The sequence below is a fragment of the Mchenga conophoros genome, linkage group LG12, assembly GCF_057382185.1.
Source record: "Mchenga conophoros isolate Kocher_MC1m ecotype Shallow Benthic linkage group LG12, M_conophoros_male_GT1.1, whole genome shotgun sequence".
Taxonomy (NCBI): domain Eukaryota; kingdom Metazoa; phylum Chordata; class Actinopteri; order Cichliformes; family Cichlidae; genus Mchenga; species Mchenga conophoros.
In genome coordinates this window covers 15,432,928-15,446,445 of record NC_140537.1, presented here as the reverse complement: position 1 = coordinate 15,446,445, position 13,518 = coordinate 15,432,928, and the positions used below count along the sequence as shown (strand labels likewise).

The window sequence follows — 13,518 nt, the reverse complement described above, 5'->3', positions numbered from 1 at the left end:
CATTTAGCCACGGTGATCTTGGATGAATCATTACATTTTTGAGCCTACCTGCAGAACGGCATAGTTGCTAAGCAGAGAGCAGCGCATGGTGGAGGTGTTGCTGTCACTGCGGACCAACTGGCAGCCCTCCTGACTCCAGCTTCCCTGCTTCTCCGGTCCCTTAAGGCTCCAATGGGCTGCCACGGCATCGGTACCAGGAGACAAGTGGCGGAGTGACACCCAGATGGGGTCTGAATTGTTCTGCATGCTGCAACCATCTGTCACAGAATGAAATTAATAAATAACTAAAAACCTACTGTTTACTGAATAGAATACCCAATGCATTCTACTTTCCACCTGGTTGTTTTTGTAAAAACAATTACATAAACTGGGGTATAAGTGCAAAAAAATGGATTGAAGGCTTTGTTTATATTTCATGATTGGTCGCTACAATTTGCAAAATGACTCTTGGCAAAGAGAGAGAAAAACCTGCCAAGGCAAAAACAAGCAACGAACAAAGAACAGTCTCAAGGTTTTTCTGGTGCAGTGGTTCAGACAAAGTAGCCTTTCATTATACTGAGTTTCACACAGTATCGGATCTGTAAAAATTATACCCGGGTTACGTTTGGTGAAGAAAGCAACTGTCCCATTTGACTGCAAGGGATTTTTCATATTTAATTAATTCAAATAAGCGCAAAGTGGTTCGTTCTTTGTTCATCCTGAAGCATAATTATGATGTTTGTAGCTGTCACAGAGCAGAAGAATTACACTAATGTGTTTTATTATGATGCCTAAGCATACAGAGCATCCAAACACCCATGATTTTAACTTTAAAACATTAACTTTAAATATGCATAAATAAATAAATAAATAAATAAAAGGAGTCTCTTTAATATACTAAAGGTTTCCTTACCTAGGCCTACAAAGACTACAGGGCTGTTGACAGTGCGTCTGCGGGAGTGTTCAGTAGTGGTGCTCGAGTTCCCAGTCAAAGGAAAAAAGCTGCCTGTTCGAAAGGCTACAAACTGCAGTTTACAGTCTGCTGCAGCATCCGAAGCAAACAGATTAGCTGGAAGAGTCACCGAGGCCAAGGCTACAGAATTCTGGAGAATTAAAAAAGGTGTAAGTCACACAAGAAGCCAAACTGCAAATGTTGATTGTATCAAAATCCTTCATTAAACCTAAACTGTCCGTGTCTATATGATGTGGTTATTAATGAAGTAGACAGAACAGGCGGATGCAAGAAGGCATACATAAGCCTCACCTTTAGGAAAAAATTGTTGAGAGAGGTGTTATGGGCACCAGTGCTACAGTGGACGCGAAGCTGCTGTTCATGGCCAGACTCTGACGTTTCCATTCCCAGGTTGCCCACTGACACCTCACGCTGCTGATGCGCAGTACAAGTTATCCCAGTGAAGTGGGAAGGTTGAATTAGATGGGCTTCCATCACAATGTTCTTAGACATCTGTAAACATGAAGTCACCCAGGCAAGGTAAACACCCTGACACTTTCATTTAAACATTACTATGGGTTTTGTTGCATTACACAGACAATTTCACACAGAAATATGATTAAAGACATGCACCGCTCTTCTAAATCACACACACATGCATTTCCTACTGCATGAATGAACTATAGAAAGATTTCACAGGTTTCACAGCAAGCATGCTCTGTTGAAAGTCACATGATAAATATATAAAAAACAGTTAATAGTTCCCACCATGGAAAATTCTTTAGCATTACTGTGTAGCTGAGACCAAGCCAATGTCTCAAGGGAGTTGACTATAGAACTACAGGCTCTCTTCTCTCTCTGGGCCAGAGCGAGAATCTGTTCATCCACCTGCATCAGGTTACTGCCCATCTCCACCATCACCGCCAACAACTGGAGCACAGGGAAATTTAAAAGGAGATTTAATAAGGAACTCTAGAGAATATATTACTACATTTACTTAAAGTGCCCTCACCTCTTTTATCTGTGTCACATATTCCATAAACTTCTCCATAATTTGCGCCATGTACAGTACATCGACCGAGTCAGTAAAACCAGCAGCCTCCAGGGTGTATGTGCGAACTTGATGTGCCACTGTGACAACATTGGATGCATTGATGGGCCTCTGAAAAGCAAGAGCGGAAATATGGTGAGGACATAAGGAGTCACGTCATGCTGCGAATGTTTATTGAACCAACATACTACGGCGGTGACAGCGCTGCGACTGACCAGGATGAAGGTATGCAAGACACGTGTGATGCCGTTGGTGTAGTGACAGTTTGAGTAGTCGCCATCCTCCCATTTTCCAGTACGGTCACAATAGCGAGAGGCTTTTTTCTGCTCCATGCCCCCCTCAACAGAAAGGGAAGGGTAACGCAGCTGCAGGCAGTACTGGTGGGAGGTAATTCCTGCCAGAGTTCTTGGCCACCTGTGGATAAATGCCAGAAAATAATGGCAACGCTGAATCTTTTTTTTAATATCGTATGTTCCATATTATAATATACAGGATATATTTAAAGCTTTAACTGACCTGAACTCCCCACGGTTGTTGACAACTTTATCTTCTGGACAGAAGGAGGCACTGTTCTCCAGTACCACTATCTCAACGGTGAGAGACTTGTTGCCCCTCCCAGTAGAAACCACACACTCCCACTCTCCACTGGCCTCCACATGCACATCGTATAGAATAAGCTCACTGGATAAAGATGATAGCGACAGCTCATTATAACACATCGTTAACACATAGTATTGTAACTAATAAAGCCTCTCCCTTTTTCTTTTTTTTACACAGGACTGTCTTTGCACTAAAACGAAAACAACTCATCTGATCTACTACTACTCTGTCTGCGTTGCTCTATTTACCACACCTGGTGATAAAGGTGCAGTCATGCACGACACTGCTCTCCAGCTGGACACCCATTTCTGGATCAGTGGTCACCGGCTGACCATTGTGACGCCAGTGTAAAGTGGTCATCTTGTCCACCAAGGCAGCAGCGCAGTGGAAGGGCAGCCGATCGCCTTTGAAGACCACCTGACGCTGAGACGGCAGCAGTGACATGGTGTGCAGCTCCAGAGGACCATCTGAGCAACACGGTGGGAAAAGATGCAGATGTGAAGGTTACACATCGCTCGGAACTGCTTGTGCTGCTCTCTCATTACCAAGCCTCAGCTACATTTTTCCACAGAAGCTATTATGAGTCTGCCGTTCTAGAGCAGACTGGATGCAGACTGCAGCAATTGGTAAATTCAACCCACAGGATTAGCTGTCAACACAACTCACTGAGCCTTTTGGAAATATGTCCCCCGCAGAGCAGCGGGGATTGATTTTGTTCAACCCTTTTTTGGTCGGTTAATCCTTGAAATAGCTGAGATGAGCTTGAACTTCATAATGAGTGAACTGTTGCTATCATTCACAGTGCAACATTCTCTGAAATAAAGTGGTGAACCGCCTCATTCATATGGCTCACTGCTGCCAGGCTCTTACCACAGCTCAGATGGCCTTCCCTTAGTCCACGCAGGGGCTTTCCCCTCAGGCTCATGGGGTAGGCACACAGGGTTTCTTCCCCTAGCCGTGCTGGACTGCCGCGAAAGAAGTTCGGGACCCATTGCAGCTCGCAGTCACATGTTAGGTAGTCTGAGTTGAAGTTCCTGAAGAGAGAACCAATGTATTGTAAATAGTACTAACAGACCATCAAAGAACTTTGTGCTCCAATTTTGATGAGTTAAATTCTAACATTATTCTAATACTATTTAATTTGAATGTTAGCACTAATTAGCACGTATCCATATCTGTGTTTTGCACTTTGCTTGCTAAGCTAGCAAGTTCACTCTCTTCTCCTAATATGGTCCATTTTGACTCCACAAACACAAGATGACAAAATAACAAACACACGGGTTAAAAACAGCCACTTCACAAATATCTCATGCCCATGTCCATCTTTTATATACAGTCTGTGGTTCAGTTTTGAAATGTTTGTAGATAAACTTCAATGTTTCTTTACGGTAGCATAAATGATATGCTTTCAGTTTTTTTTAAAAAAAAAGCATGCACAGTATAGACAAAAATATCCAAATTAAAATAAATACATGTCAAATAAATCCTCTTTGATTATTTGAGCTTTGACACAGGCTTCACTGTGAAACACGGTTGGCATACACACGGGAAAATAAATATTAATTGAAAATAAATGTTATCTTTGTCTAGGATGTCCAAAAATATTTTGTTAAACTATGGACTGGTATGCCGTGAGGGTAACCTCGGGGGAACGAAAGGCCGACAGAGTTTAATACTCACACTAGCTTGAGGGACGGCAACTCTTCAAACACCCCTGGATTCATGGTTGATATGATGTTGCCAGAGAGGTTCCTAACAGAACACAAATTAGATATGAACAGTGTAACTTCATAGCTTTGCTGTAACTCATAGAGGACTTTTTTTAATCGAATCAATTCATCTGCCTCTTACAGTTTAGTAAGATTGGTCAGCCCCTGGAACATGTCTGCAGTCAGGCAGCCAATGCGGTTGTTGGAAAGGTCACTAAAAGTGTAAAAGACAAAAGAATGTGGTCAGTTATTTTCAAATTAAGAGGCCTTTTCTCAATCACTCAGCACCAGATTGTGGTGTCTTGACTCTTTCAGTGGCCGCATTGCTTTACTGATGTGAAATGTCATTTGTCTAAGAAACATATGCAATAACTTGTATAGGATCTCCTTTCATGTCTTTAAAAATTAAGTAGCTGTATTCAACTGTAGTCAGAACATTATATATTTTAATATTTGGGAAGTTAAAGAAGGGTTCCAACAGTTCTGGCTACTTCTCCTTATCAGGACACAAAGGGACCCAAGTACGAGTTTATCATCATTGGGGTAAAAGCAGGGCCCCAGTTCTGCTGTCCACCTCTGAGTGTGATGTATATCTGCAGTCAGAGAGGGATCTGCTCTGTTGTACCTCTGACACTACCCAGCAGAGAGCTGTCCAGAGCATGTGTTTATCTCTATCTGTTTGTTTTGAGAAGCCCCAGACCTTGCAGGGAAAACACAAGAAGGGGGAGGAGGGAAAGGGAGTCATGCGGCGCTGCGCCGAGGAGCCTCTTTGGACCCACGCTGCAACCAGACCTCGGTGTCCAAAAACACAATGAGTGAGCAGCAAGCGGCCTCAAACAGCCGCCTTGTCACATTCAATTGCGTGTGAGGAGCCCTGAGGTTTGAAGCGGGGCTCACAGATGACATCCCAGTGTCCCCTCTGCAGAAACATTTAGGAAAGGAAGCTTTTATGGTGACAATAACACCATGAACCTGATATGACATATGACATCTGTGAGCTTCCAAAAAAATATATATGTGGGTTTTCTCCTGACTACTGCCAATCTGGGCAACAAACTAACCTCCGTCCATCTTATGCTAAACCTTAGGATTAAACTCTCTGTGTTTATTGAGTTGTGAACCCGAGTGAAATGTGGGTCATCTTAATATCTACTTACAGTTTCCGAAGCTCAGAGAGGCTTTGGAAGGCTCCAGGCATGATGGTGCTGATTAAGTTGTGCTTGAGGTCCCTGGGGGAAAGAGAAAATGTTAGGTGCACGCAAGGACTATACTGACACATTAACAAGAGGACTGCAAACTTTCATTTTTGTATTCTCACTGAGAGTTGCAATGTTTAGATTGGTACTGCAATCATATATTTGTAATCAGTATGTAGCTGGAGCTAATTCACTGAGCTTAGCATAAACTTGGATCAAGGGAAGCAGCTAACCCGGTATGTCATTGTAATAAAATGAGTCCTCAAGGGGCACAAAGTTGTAAGGCTCTAGCTTGATTAATTAACCCTTTCAGAGAAGAAAGTTTAAAAATAACAGCAGCATTTTAAGGGATTTTGTGTAGTAATAGTCACAAGCATGGTATCACCATTTACCATTGAAAGAAGACGCTGTTAGGTTTAAATGAATGGGAGCAGGGACACACATCCTAAACCTGGCTCGTCCAGAGAGCCACAGCAGGATATTTGTGCAAACAAATAGGAAATATTATCCGAACTGCCTCCTGGGCTTGAGACTAGCGAGATATTCAACCACATAAAACACTTGTGGAATCTGAAACTATTAACACTAAGTTCTGTTATTTATTTATTTATTTATTCTTTTTTTTCCAAAACTGTCCTTCCCGCAATAAGCTTTACCCAATTCAAACCATAAATAATAATTTTCTTTGAAGATTTAATTTCATACTATCCGCTGCACTTCTCCACCCTGTTCCACTTCTACACCCACACTCCAGTCTTAAAGATTTTAGCTAGATACTCCCATCTACATCAGCTGCTGTAGATTAGATTTTGAACCTTTTTTTTGGCCAGGTGAGAATAGCAAGGCTAAATGAGGTCGGGAGACGGATGGTTATGAACAGCACATGTTATCCACGTTCCTATAGCATGAAATAGTTCTGCTCTCATCAGAGCAGTCGCAGAGTCAGATTTCCTTACAGGAGCATCAGTGCAGCAGCTGCGTTTTTCTCGATTTCTCTTTTTAACAAAGACTTCGATGTTATGTTAGACCTCAGAGGACCTTTTGGTCCTTTTTGTTTTCCACAAAACATTATCTTCCACGGCGGTTGTCAACCACGCTGCTTCACATCACCTCAGGCGTCTCTTAACCACTGTTTTGTCTGCTTTCCAAGAGATGAACTTTTCTGGGTAAGCTACGGCGGGAAAATTGTTGTAGAAAATGCTTCGAGCAAAGAAATTACACTGCGGTGTGGCTGAGACATGCTCAAAAAGATCAGGGGGTTTTGCTATTGGTCCTTCTAAGCCATCACTCATATTTAGATTCGAAACAGGAGACTGGTTGAAACGATGGAGCAAAAAAAAAAAAAAACTGGCCCCAGACCAACAGGCTAAAGTTTGCTCGGTTCAGATCTTTGAGTTTGTGCCAGCTTGTCAGTCAGAACATTTGCAACAATTTCACAGCTTTTTAAAAATCGGAGATATTTCCACCTCTGTGATTCTAAATAAGCAGTAAAAAAAAGCATATCACCAATCAAATCAAAGAGCAATCTGGGTGTTTGACAGAGAACAGCTACACTTTTCAGTATCTGTGTGTGTGTTTGTGTGTGTCTCCGGACTATATTGTGAGTCTGTCACAATATAAAATAGCAATCTTTGTGGTACTGCGTCTCCCTCTGAATATACATGTGTTTCTGGGGGACATTAGCTTTATAGAATTTGTTGACCCAGGCAGGGGAAGAACAATACTGCTGTTTCCAGTCTGTGTGTCACGGGGCTCATTAGTGCAGCGATGAAAGACGCGGCACTGCCCACTACTTCCTCTCCCTGAGATCTGTCTCGCTCCCTCCCTGTCTGTCCCTTTGACACACACATGCTCCACGTGCGCACAGCCACACACTTTGCTGTGTTACCAAACGTGCTCTTACAGCTGGATTAAAATGCTAACACAAAAGTGCCACAGAGTCGCTGTAAGCTGGGATTCAGTTGCTAGATAGAAGTGTCAGTTTCAAGGCTTGTCTTTAAATGCTTGTTTTTGTCACCTCCTTCTTGCAGATGGAGGTAATGTTTACTATAACACTGCTCATATGATCTACACAACACATTTATTATTAAGACAGTGCATTATTTCTTTTCCTTTATATTGTAAAAATCTCCTGCTTAAATCTCCTCAGATCAGCAAACTAAAGATCTCGAGAAAAATATAATGGCTAATTTTAATTAGCTTCTTAATAAATGTAATGTACTGCACAGAACAACTAAATTAACTCATTTCTTCTGGTGTGTTATCTTCTGTTATATTGTCTGGTGGAAAAAAACACCTAAAAAAAATCAAAAATCAACAGATGATACTAGAATGACACAAACATGACATAAATCCAAATAGACTTACACAAGTACACAAACATGTTAGCCGTGCTGTTCTCACAGGACATTAGACTGAGTTCAAATTTGTGCCTGGATACCAAACCAAACCAAAGAAGCGTTTGTTGATTTTTGGAGGAGGCCACTTCCTTCTGTCCCTGCAACATGTGCTATTAAAGGTGAGCCGGTCGCTGCAGTGCACTGATATGTAAATATTTGGGTGCTGTTTTTGATAGGTAGTTAAATTTCGATTCGAACACAGATGCTATATGTGGGAAAGTTATGAAATTGACCCTTGTGAAAATAATTTAGTTCTCCTTTATCAAGTCAGTACTTTTATTTTCTCTGATTTGCTGGTTTGGAAGTCTTAAATCTTAAACACAGGAGCAAAATGTATCATTCAAGCGAATGAATGAAGCCAGAACTATATAGTGACTGTGCCAATGTGGATTTCATGTTTCTCAAGAGGAATCTTATCCCAACTGCATCAAGCCAATGTGCATTTCCTGTCTGGCTCAAGGCTCTGACCTGATTATTAACACACCGCTGCCTCTGATCCCTTCTCTTATCACCAGGCTGGTAAACGTGAAGGAAAACAGGAACTGAAGCACTGTCCAAGCACTTCGCCGGCACAATCCCAGCTGAATGTCTGGAGCCGCCTCTTACCACTGGCTCACAGTGTCCGATTTGTTTCCAGCGCTATTTAAAACCTTCAGTACAGTAGATTGAAAATAGAGTAGCAGGCTTCACACTCAGGCGATGACTTGTGTGCGTGCCCTCTGGAGTAGCCAGCGCCCCATCTTACAGCAGCTTCACAGCTCAGTGACCTCGACACTGATGAAAACAGCTGTCACCAAGGAAGAGGATAACAGCAGAGACAATGAATGCTTCAAAGCCTCATGCTTGCAGACCATGAAAATATCAACAATTTTAACGTCTAAAGTTTAAATTGTAGCTATTATTTTAGTTTTTCAACATCCTCCTCAGGAGCAGCATCTATTTCTTCCAAAAGCTCGATGAGCTGATTGATGGCGACACATTGTTACAGTCACTACGACCTTTCTTTTTGAGTTATGCTTTGTAACCTTCTGAGTGCAGTGCTTCATCCCCTACGCTACATGTGGCGCGTATGATTAGACGGTGACAAACTCAAGCTCGCTCCCAAATCCAAAAGGGGCCATTGTCTGCCGCCGCTGGGCCTAACACCAGAGGCAGCCATTAAGAATGCCCCCCCCCCAAAACTCCTCCTGATCAATGGGACTGGTCCTCTGCCATTCTGAAGAGTCATTGCTCTGTTGGATACAGGGGATGAGCGCCTGGGCCCCATGCAGACTGGAGAGGAGCGACGTGCTTGTAGGGCAGCGAGAGGGTAATAATGAAGACATGGTCTGTAAAGCGCTCCAGACATGGAGTGCTCCATTATCAGGAGCACAGCAGCAGCAACTGGAGTGCTGACATTGTTTAGGCTCCAGCCCTGGAGGGAGCTGGGAAAATGACGGAAGCCGGGGGAATGGCCACTCATTATCACCAGACTGGAATTAAGAATTTCCTGTTGCTGGAGTTTTTTTTTAAAGTTTTTTTTTAATGGAAAGTCAGTGGGTTGCGGCGTGATTTCTATACTTTAATTGCAGTTTTCTCTGTATACGACTCAATAAAGGAAAAAAGACAGAAACAAACATGTCTGAAGGTATGATGGAAAAAAAGCGAGGGGGTGTTAACTGCCACCTTGGTTCCTGAAAGAGGTCAGCGGAGACCATTTTTGTGCCGCGTGTCATTTCCTGTCTGGTTGGCGGGTCTAGCAGAGGCCTTTGCTCGTTTATTTTTACAGTTTCCTTTCTCTCTCTCTCTCTTTTTTTTTAACTAGGTAGTTTTCCTTTGTCGGGAGGGGCAGGTGGGTTAAAGGATTCAGTAATAAGAAGAAAAATACGGCCCTGCGTATGGTCCCTGTACACCCCACCCCCCTACTCCACAACACACTTGCTCACAATGGGGCTCTGTAACTACCGACCCCAACGTGCTCTTGCTTTCCCCCTAAAACAGGAAACCAGGATCTGCTGAGCTCTTGTTTTTCTACTAATTTCCTGCTTTGCTGCCCCGTCCCTAGATTATTTATTTAATTTTTTTCTGGTTCCTCTCAGATTGGATATACCTGATCAGCTATTTGCCATCTGGAAAGCATTTATTCTAGCACAGCCAAGAAACCTTACACACATAATACACATTTTCTATGATTTTCTGTCAGTAGCGCTGCTGCAGGACACATGTTTAAAATATTTCCTTGCAATTTCGGACAACAAGCATCAGGACCGTACTATGGTTCAAAAACACGAGGCCCGCAGCTCTGCCCATGACTGACCATAACATAAACCGTGGGTCCAACTGCACTGTTGTTAGTGGGATGTGCAGAAATAGCAACACACTTTTATTTGAAGTGTAAAATTTCCTAGCTTGGTTATATGTTCCTATAATCTGCAGCAAGAAGAGATGAAGATTATTCTGCCAAGGAAAACTCTGAAACCACGGATCGTGATTGACTCCAGGTCTGGCTTTAGGAGCGGCATAGAGAAGAGTGCCGTGCCCATTTTTGGCAGATTTTCACGAGACCTACCAGAATGCAAATAATCAAAAACAATAAAAGTCAGATCAGATCAGATAGATTTGAACATACAGTGAAAAAAAATGCTAAGAACATTTTATTTTCATTTCATCTGGGTCATTCAGTCTTTATTAGAAAGTTAAGTAAAAATATAGTTGTAACAATTTGCAGCTGAGAAATCAGCAGGGACAAGTGCCTTTTGTTCAGGTTGTCAATGAAAAGAGTGGCTCGTGTCCGCGAGTGAATTTTCAGCCAGTAGGTGGACTGCAGCATGCAGAGAGTGTAAAAGGTGAGGAACAGCAAGAGCCCGAGTGGGCTCGGAGAAGGGAGATGCAAAAATAAAGCAGAAAAGGAAGCTGGGGGGGGGGGGGGGGGGGGGGGGGGGAAGAAGGTCTAGAGAAAGCTCAAGTTCCTCCTGAGGAAAATGCCCTTGAAACCATATCGAGTTTGCCGAAAGAGTGTGTGAGAGTGAGTTACTGGCATATAAAGCATATGATTTGGTAATGGGCTTATGAGGGGGTTTACTCGCTGTTTCAATAAACTCCCAGAGCCATGACTGGGCTAAGCTTGCAATACAAACACACCCGTTCCTCCAGTTTATCTGAAAGACACATCTGGAGTCTATCAACTCCTGCAGTACCCCCTTTGTGTTTCCACTCTCCACCACGCTTAACCCCTTCCTCACCCACTCCACCCCTTAATGGGTCATGCACTCTCATTAGGTGACTGTTGCCTAACCGGGAGCCACCCGGTGGCATGTGCGGGAAAAATGCACCAAAACAAATGTTCATTTTTCTGTGAAGGGGGAAACAAGACTCCCCTGTGCAATCACAGCAGCTGTCCTTAGCGCTCTCCAGAGTGGGCTGGTACAATCTGAGCCTTTCTTTTAGTCAGGCCAGTCTAGACAGAGGGGCTCCTTGCCATCTCGCCATGCCTACACGTTGGCCACTGTTTTTAAGTGTTACAGTGTGGCACACCTCTTCTTTGTTCCCACTCATCAAGGTAATTTGCTCAGCTTGTGTGGAAATCTCCTGCTAAGGAAAACGGCCTCAGATTTATACAAGACAAACTGCAGGAGTGTGCTTTCTTTCTCACCCTCGCTCCCTCCCTCTCCCTTCTTCATCTACCCTTTCCCTCTCTCTCACCACCATACCATCTTTAGCCATCTTGGCTCTGCGTCCCTCATGTCAGATGGTAAAGTTGTTTAAGTTGGACTCCGTCCTAACCCCTACCGCTCAGAATGGCAGAGGCGATTTCAAGGTTGGTTTCGGAGAGATTTCAGGCAAAGAGTGAATGAATGGTCTGCCTCTGCTTTTGCGGAACAGATACTATCAAGCCAAACATATATGAATTGGCCTAGGCCTGCACATAATCATAACACTATAACTGTGCATGTTTTCTCATGCAGACATTTTTAAGAAACAGTGTTCCAGCCCAAGGTTTAATTTCAGGCTTCCCTTAATTTTGTTGCATTATCAGCATAAATCTCAAGCACCTCCTTATTTTCTACACTTAAACTAAGTTGAGTCTACAAGAAGTGTTTGGTTGTCTTATGTGATGTTTTATGTGCTTACTCCAATGAGTCCAAAGAAGCGCAGTGTTTAAAAGATTCCCACTGTAGAGATCATCTCAGCCTCTCTTGTTGACAAAAACGGTCACGCTGCCAACACCTAGAGCCTCCTAACCACAAGCCTCACTCCTGCCTTTCAGACCTGTCCACTACAAACACCCTGCTGCTCCCTCATCCATCATCATCGTTGCCCTCTGCTCTCCCTCCCTGCTCCCTCTCTCGCTGTAGGGTAACAAGCCTTAGTAATGAGGGCCCCTTGTGCCCTGCCTGCCTGTCCTGTGTCCCATGGTGCAGTGGGGCCCATTTGGAAAGGAGCCAGACTGCCTCGGCCCTCGTTGCTCATTATTCTCATTACATTGCCTCAAATCAGTGCAGGACAGGCTGCTGGGATCTGTCCACAACTCATAAAGGTCCCGGCTCATTAGTGGGGTTGCCAGTGAAAACTTCCATCAGAAAGGGTGTGCATAGCGGTAGAGGTACTCAAAAGGTGCGCAAGTACACGAGCAGAGGTCTGACGGTGTGTATGAAAGTGACTTATTTTGCGCATAGCAACCACCGCCACAGAGGCGAGGCATGATTTAACCAGTGTGTTCATCCAAAGAGCTGGAAAGAAATGAAGTATTCCAAGATCCAAATGTAGCCATTGGATGGCAAGCCTGTTTAAAAGACCTACAAAAACACAGTAGTCTAGTAAGAGGGCAAAAAACAAACAATCCTAAATTGCTCCTCTGCACTTGGGTGGCTTGGCAGGTTATGAAGGCAATAGTGGCTTTGAGGAGGTTTGTCCCAATGAAAGGGCTAACTGTGTAGATTGCTGCACGGCCTTGTCCAGGCCTGGAGGAGGGTGTTCTACTCTGGAGCTGAATTCTCCGTTTAATAACAGCAGATCAGACTGCATTCAGCTCTGAATAGAAGTATGCTGTGAGCGTGTGGAAGTGAGTGTGTGTCTGCTGAGACCTGTTAGACTGGGCCAGAAGAGAGGGTGCCCATACTAGGAAGCACACTCAAGGGTTACTGTATACACTGAAGTCACAGCAGCGATGAGCCAAGAGTGAGAGTGTGTGCGCGAGTGTGTGTGTACCTGTTTAGACATCTTTGTGGGGACCAAAAATTGGAATGTTACTATACTTGTGGGGACCAACAGTCACTTATGAGGACAAAAGCGGCTGTCCTTGCGAGACTGAAGACTTTTTGAGACTTAAAATGTGGATTTAGTGTCAGGGTTACAATTAGATTATGGTTAGGTTTAGGCTATGGCTTAGGGTTAGGTATTCATTTTGATTAGTTAGGGTTAGGGTAAGCGGCTAGGGCAGAGGTTTCCAACTCTGGGCCTTAAGGGCCGGTGTCCTGCAAGTTTTAGATGTGTCCTTGATCCAACACAGCCGATTTAAATGTCTAAAGTACCTCCTCAACATGTCCTCCTCAACAGTTCTCAAGCTTGGTAATGAACTAATTATTTGATTCAGCTGTGTTGATCCAGGGTGATATCTAAAACCTCTGGGCTATTGAAAGCACTATCAATTTGA

General features: G+C 43.6%; 1 protein-coding gene across 1 annotated transcript in view; it reads right to left on the bottom strand.

Moving 5' to 3' along the window:
• adgra2 (adhesion G protein-coupled receptor A2) overlaps nt 1-13,518 on the bottom strand; it is a 39,783-nt gene that overhangs the window by 4,381 nt on the left and 21,884 nt on the right. The window contains exons 3-14 of the mRNA XM_085293970.1: nt 5,449-5,520; nt 4,434-4,505; nt 4,263-4,334; nt 3,453-3,616; nt 2,836-3,049; nt 2,499-2,663; nt 2,198-2,396; nt 1,944-2,093; nt 1,700-1,861; nt 1,244-1,444; nt 893-1,082; nt 49-257 (exon numbers count right to left, since the gene is read on the bottom strand). Coding sequence (XP_085150096.1) covers nt 49-257; nt 893-1,082; nt 1,244-1,444; nt 1,700-1,861; nt 1,944-2,093; nt 2,198-2,396; nt 2,499-2,663; nt 2,836-3,049; nt 3,453-3,616; nt 4,263-4,334; nt 4,434-4,505; nt 5,449-5,520 — 1,870 coding nt within the window. The remainder of the gene's footprint in view (nt 1-48; nt 258-892; nt 1,083-1,243; nt 1,445-1,699; nt 1,862-1,943; nt 2,094-2,197; nt 2,397-2,498; nt 2,664-2,835; nt 3,050-3,452; nt 3,617-4,262; nt 4,335-4,433; nt 4,506-5,448; nt 5,521-13,518) is intronic.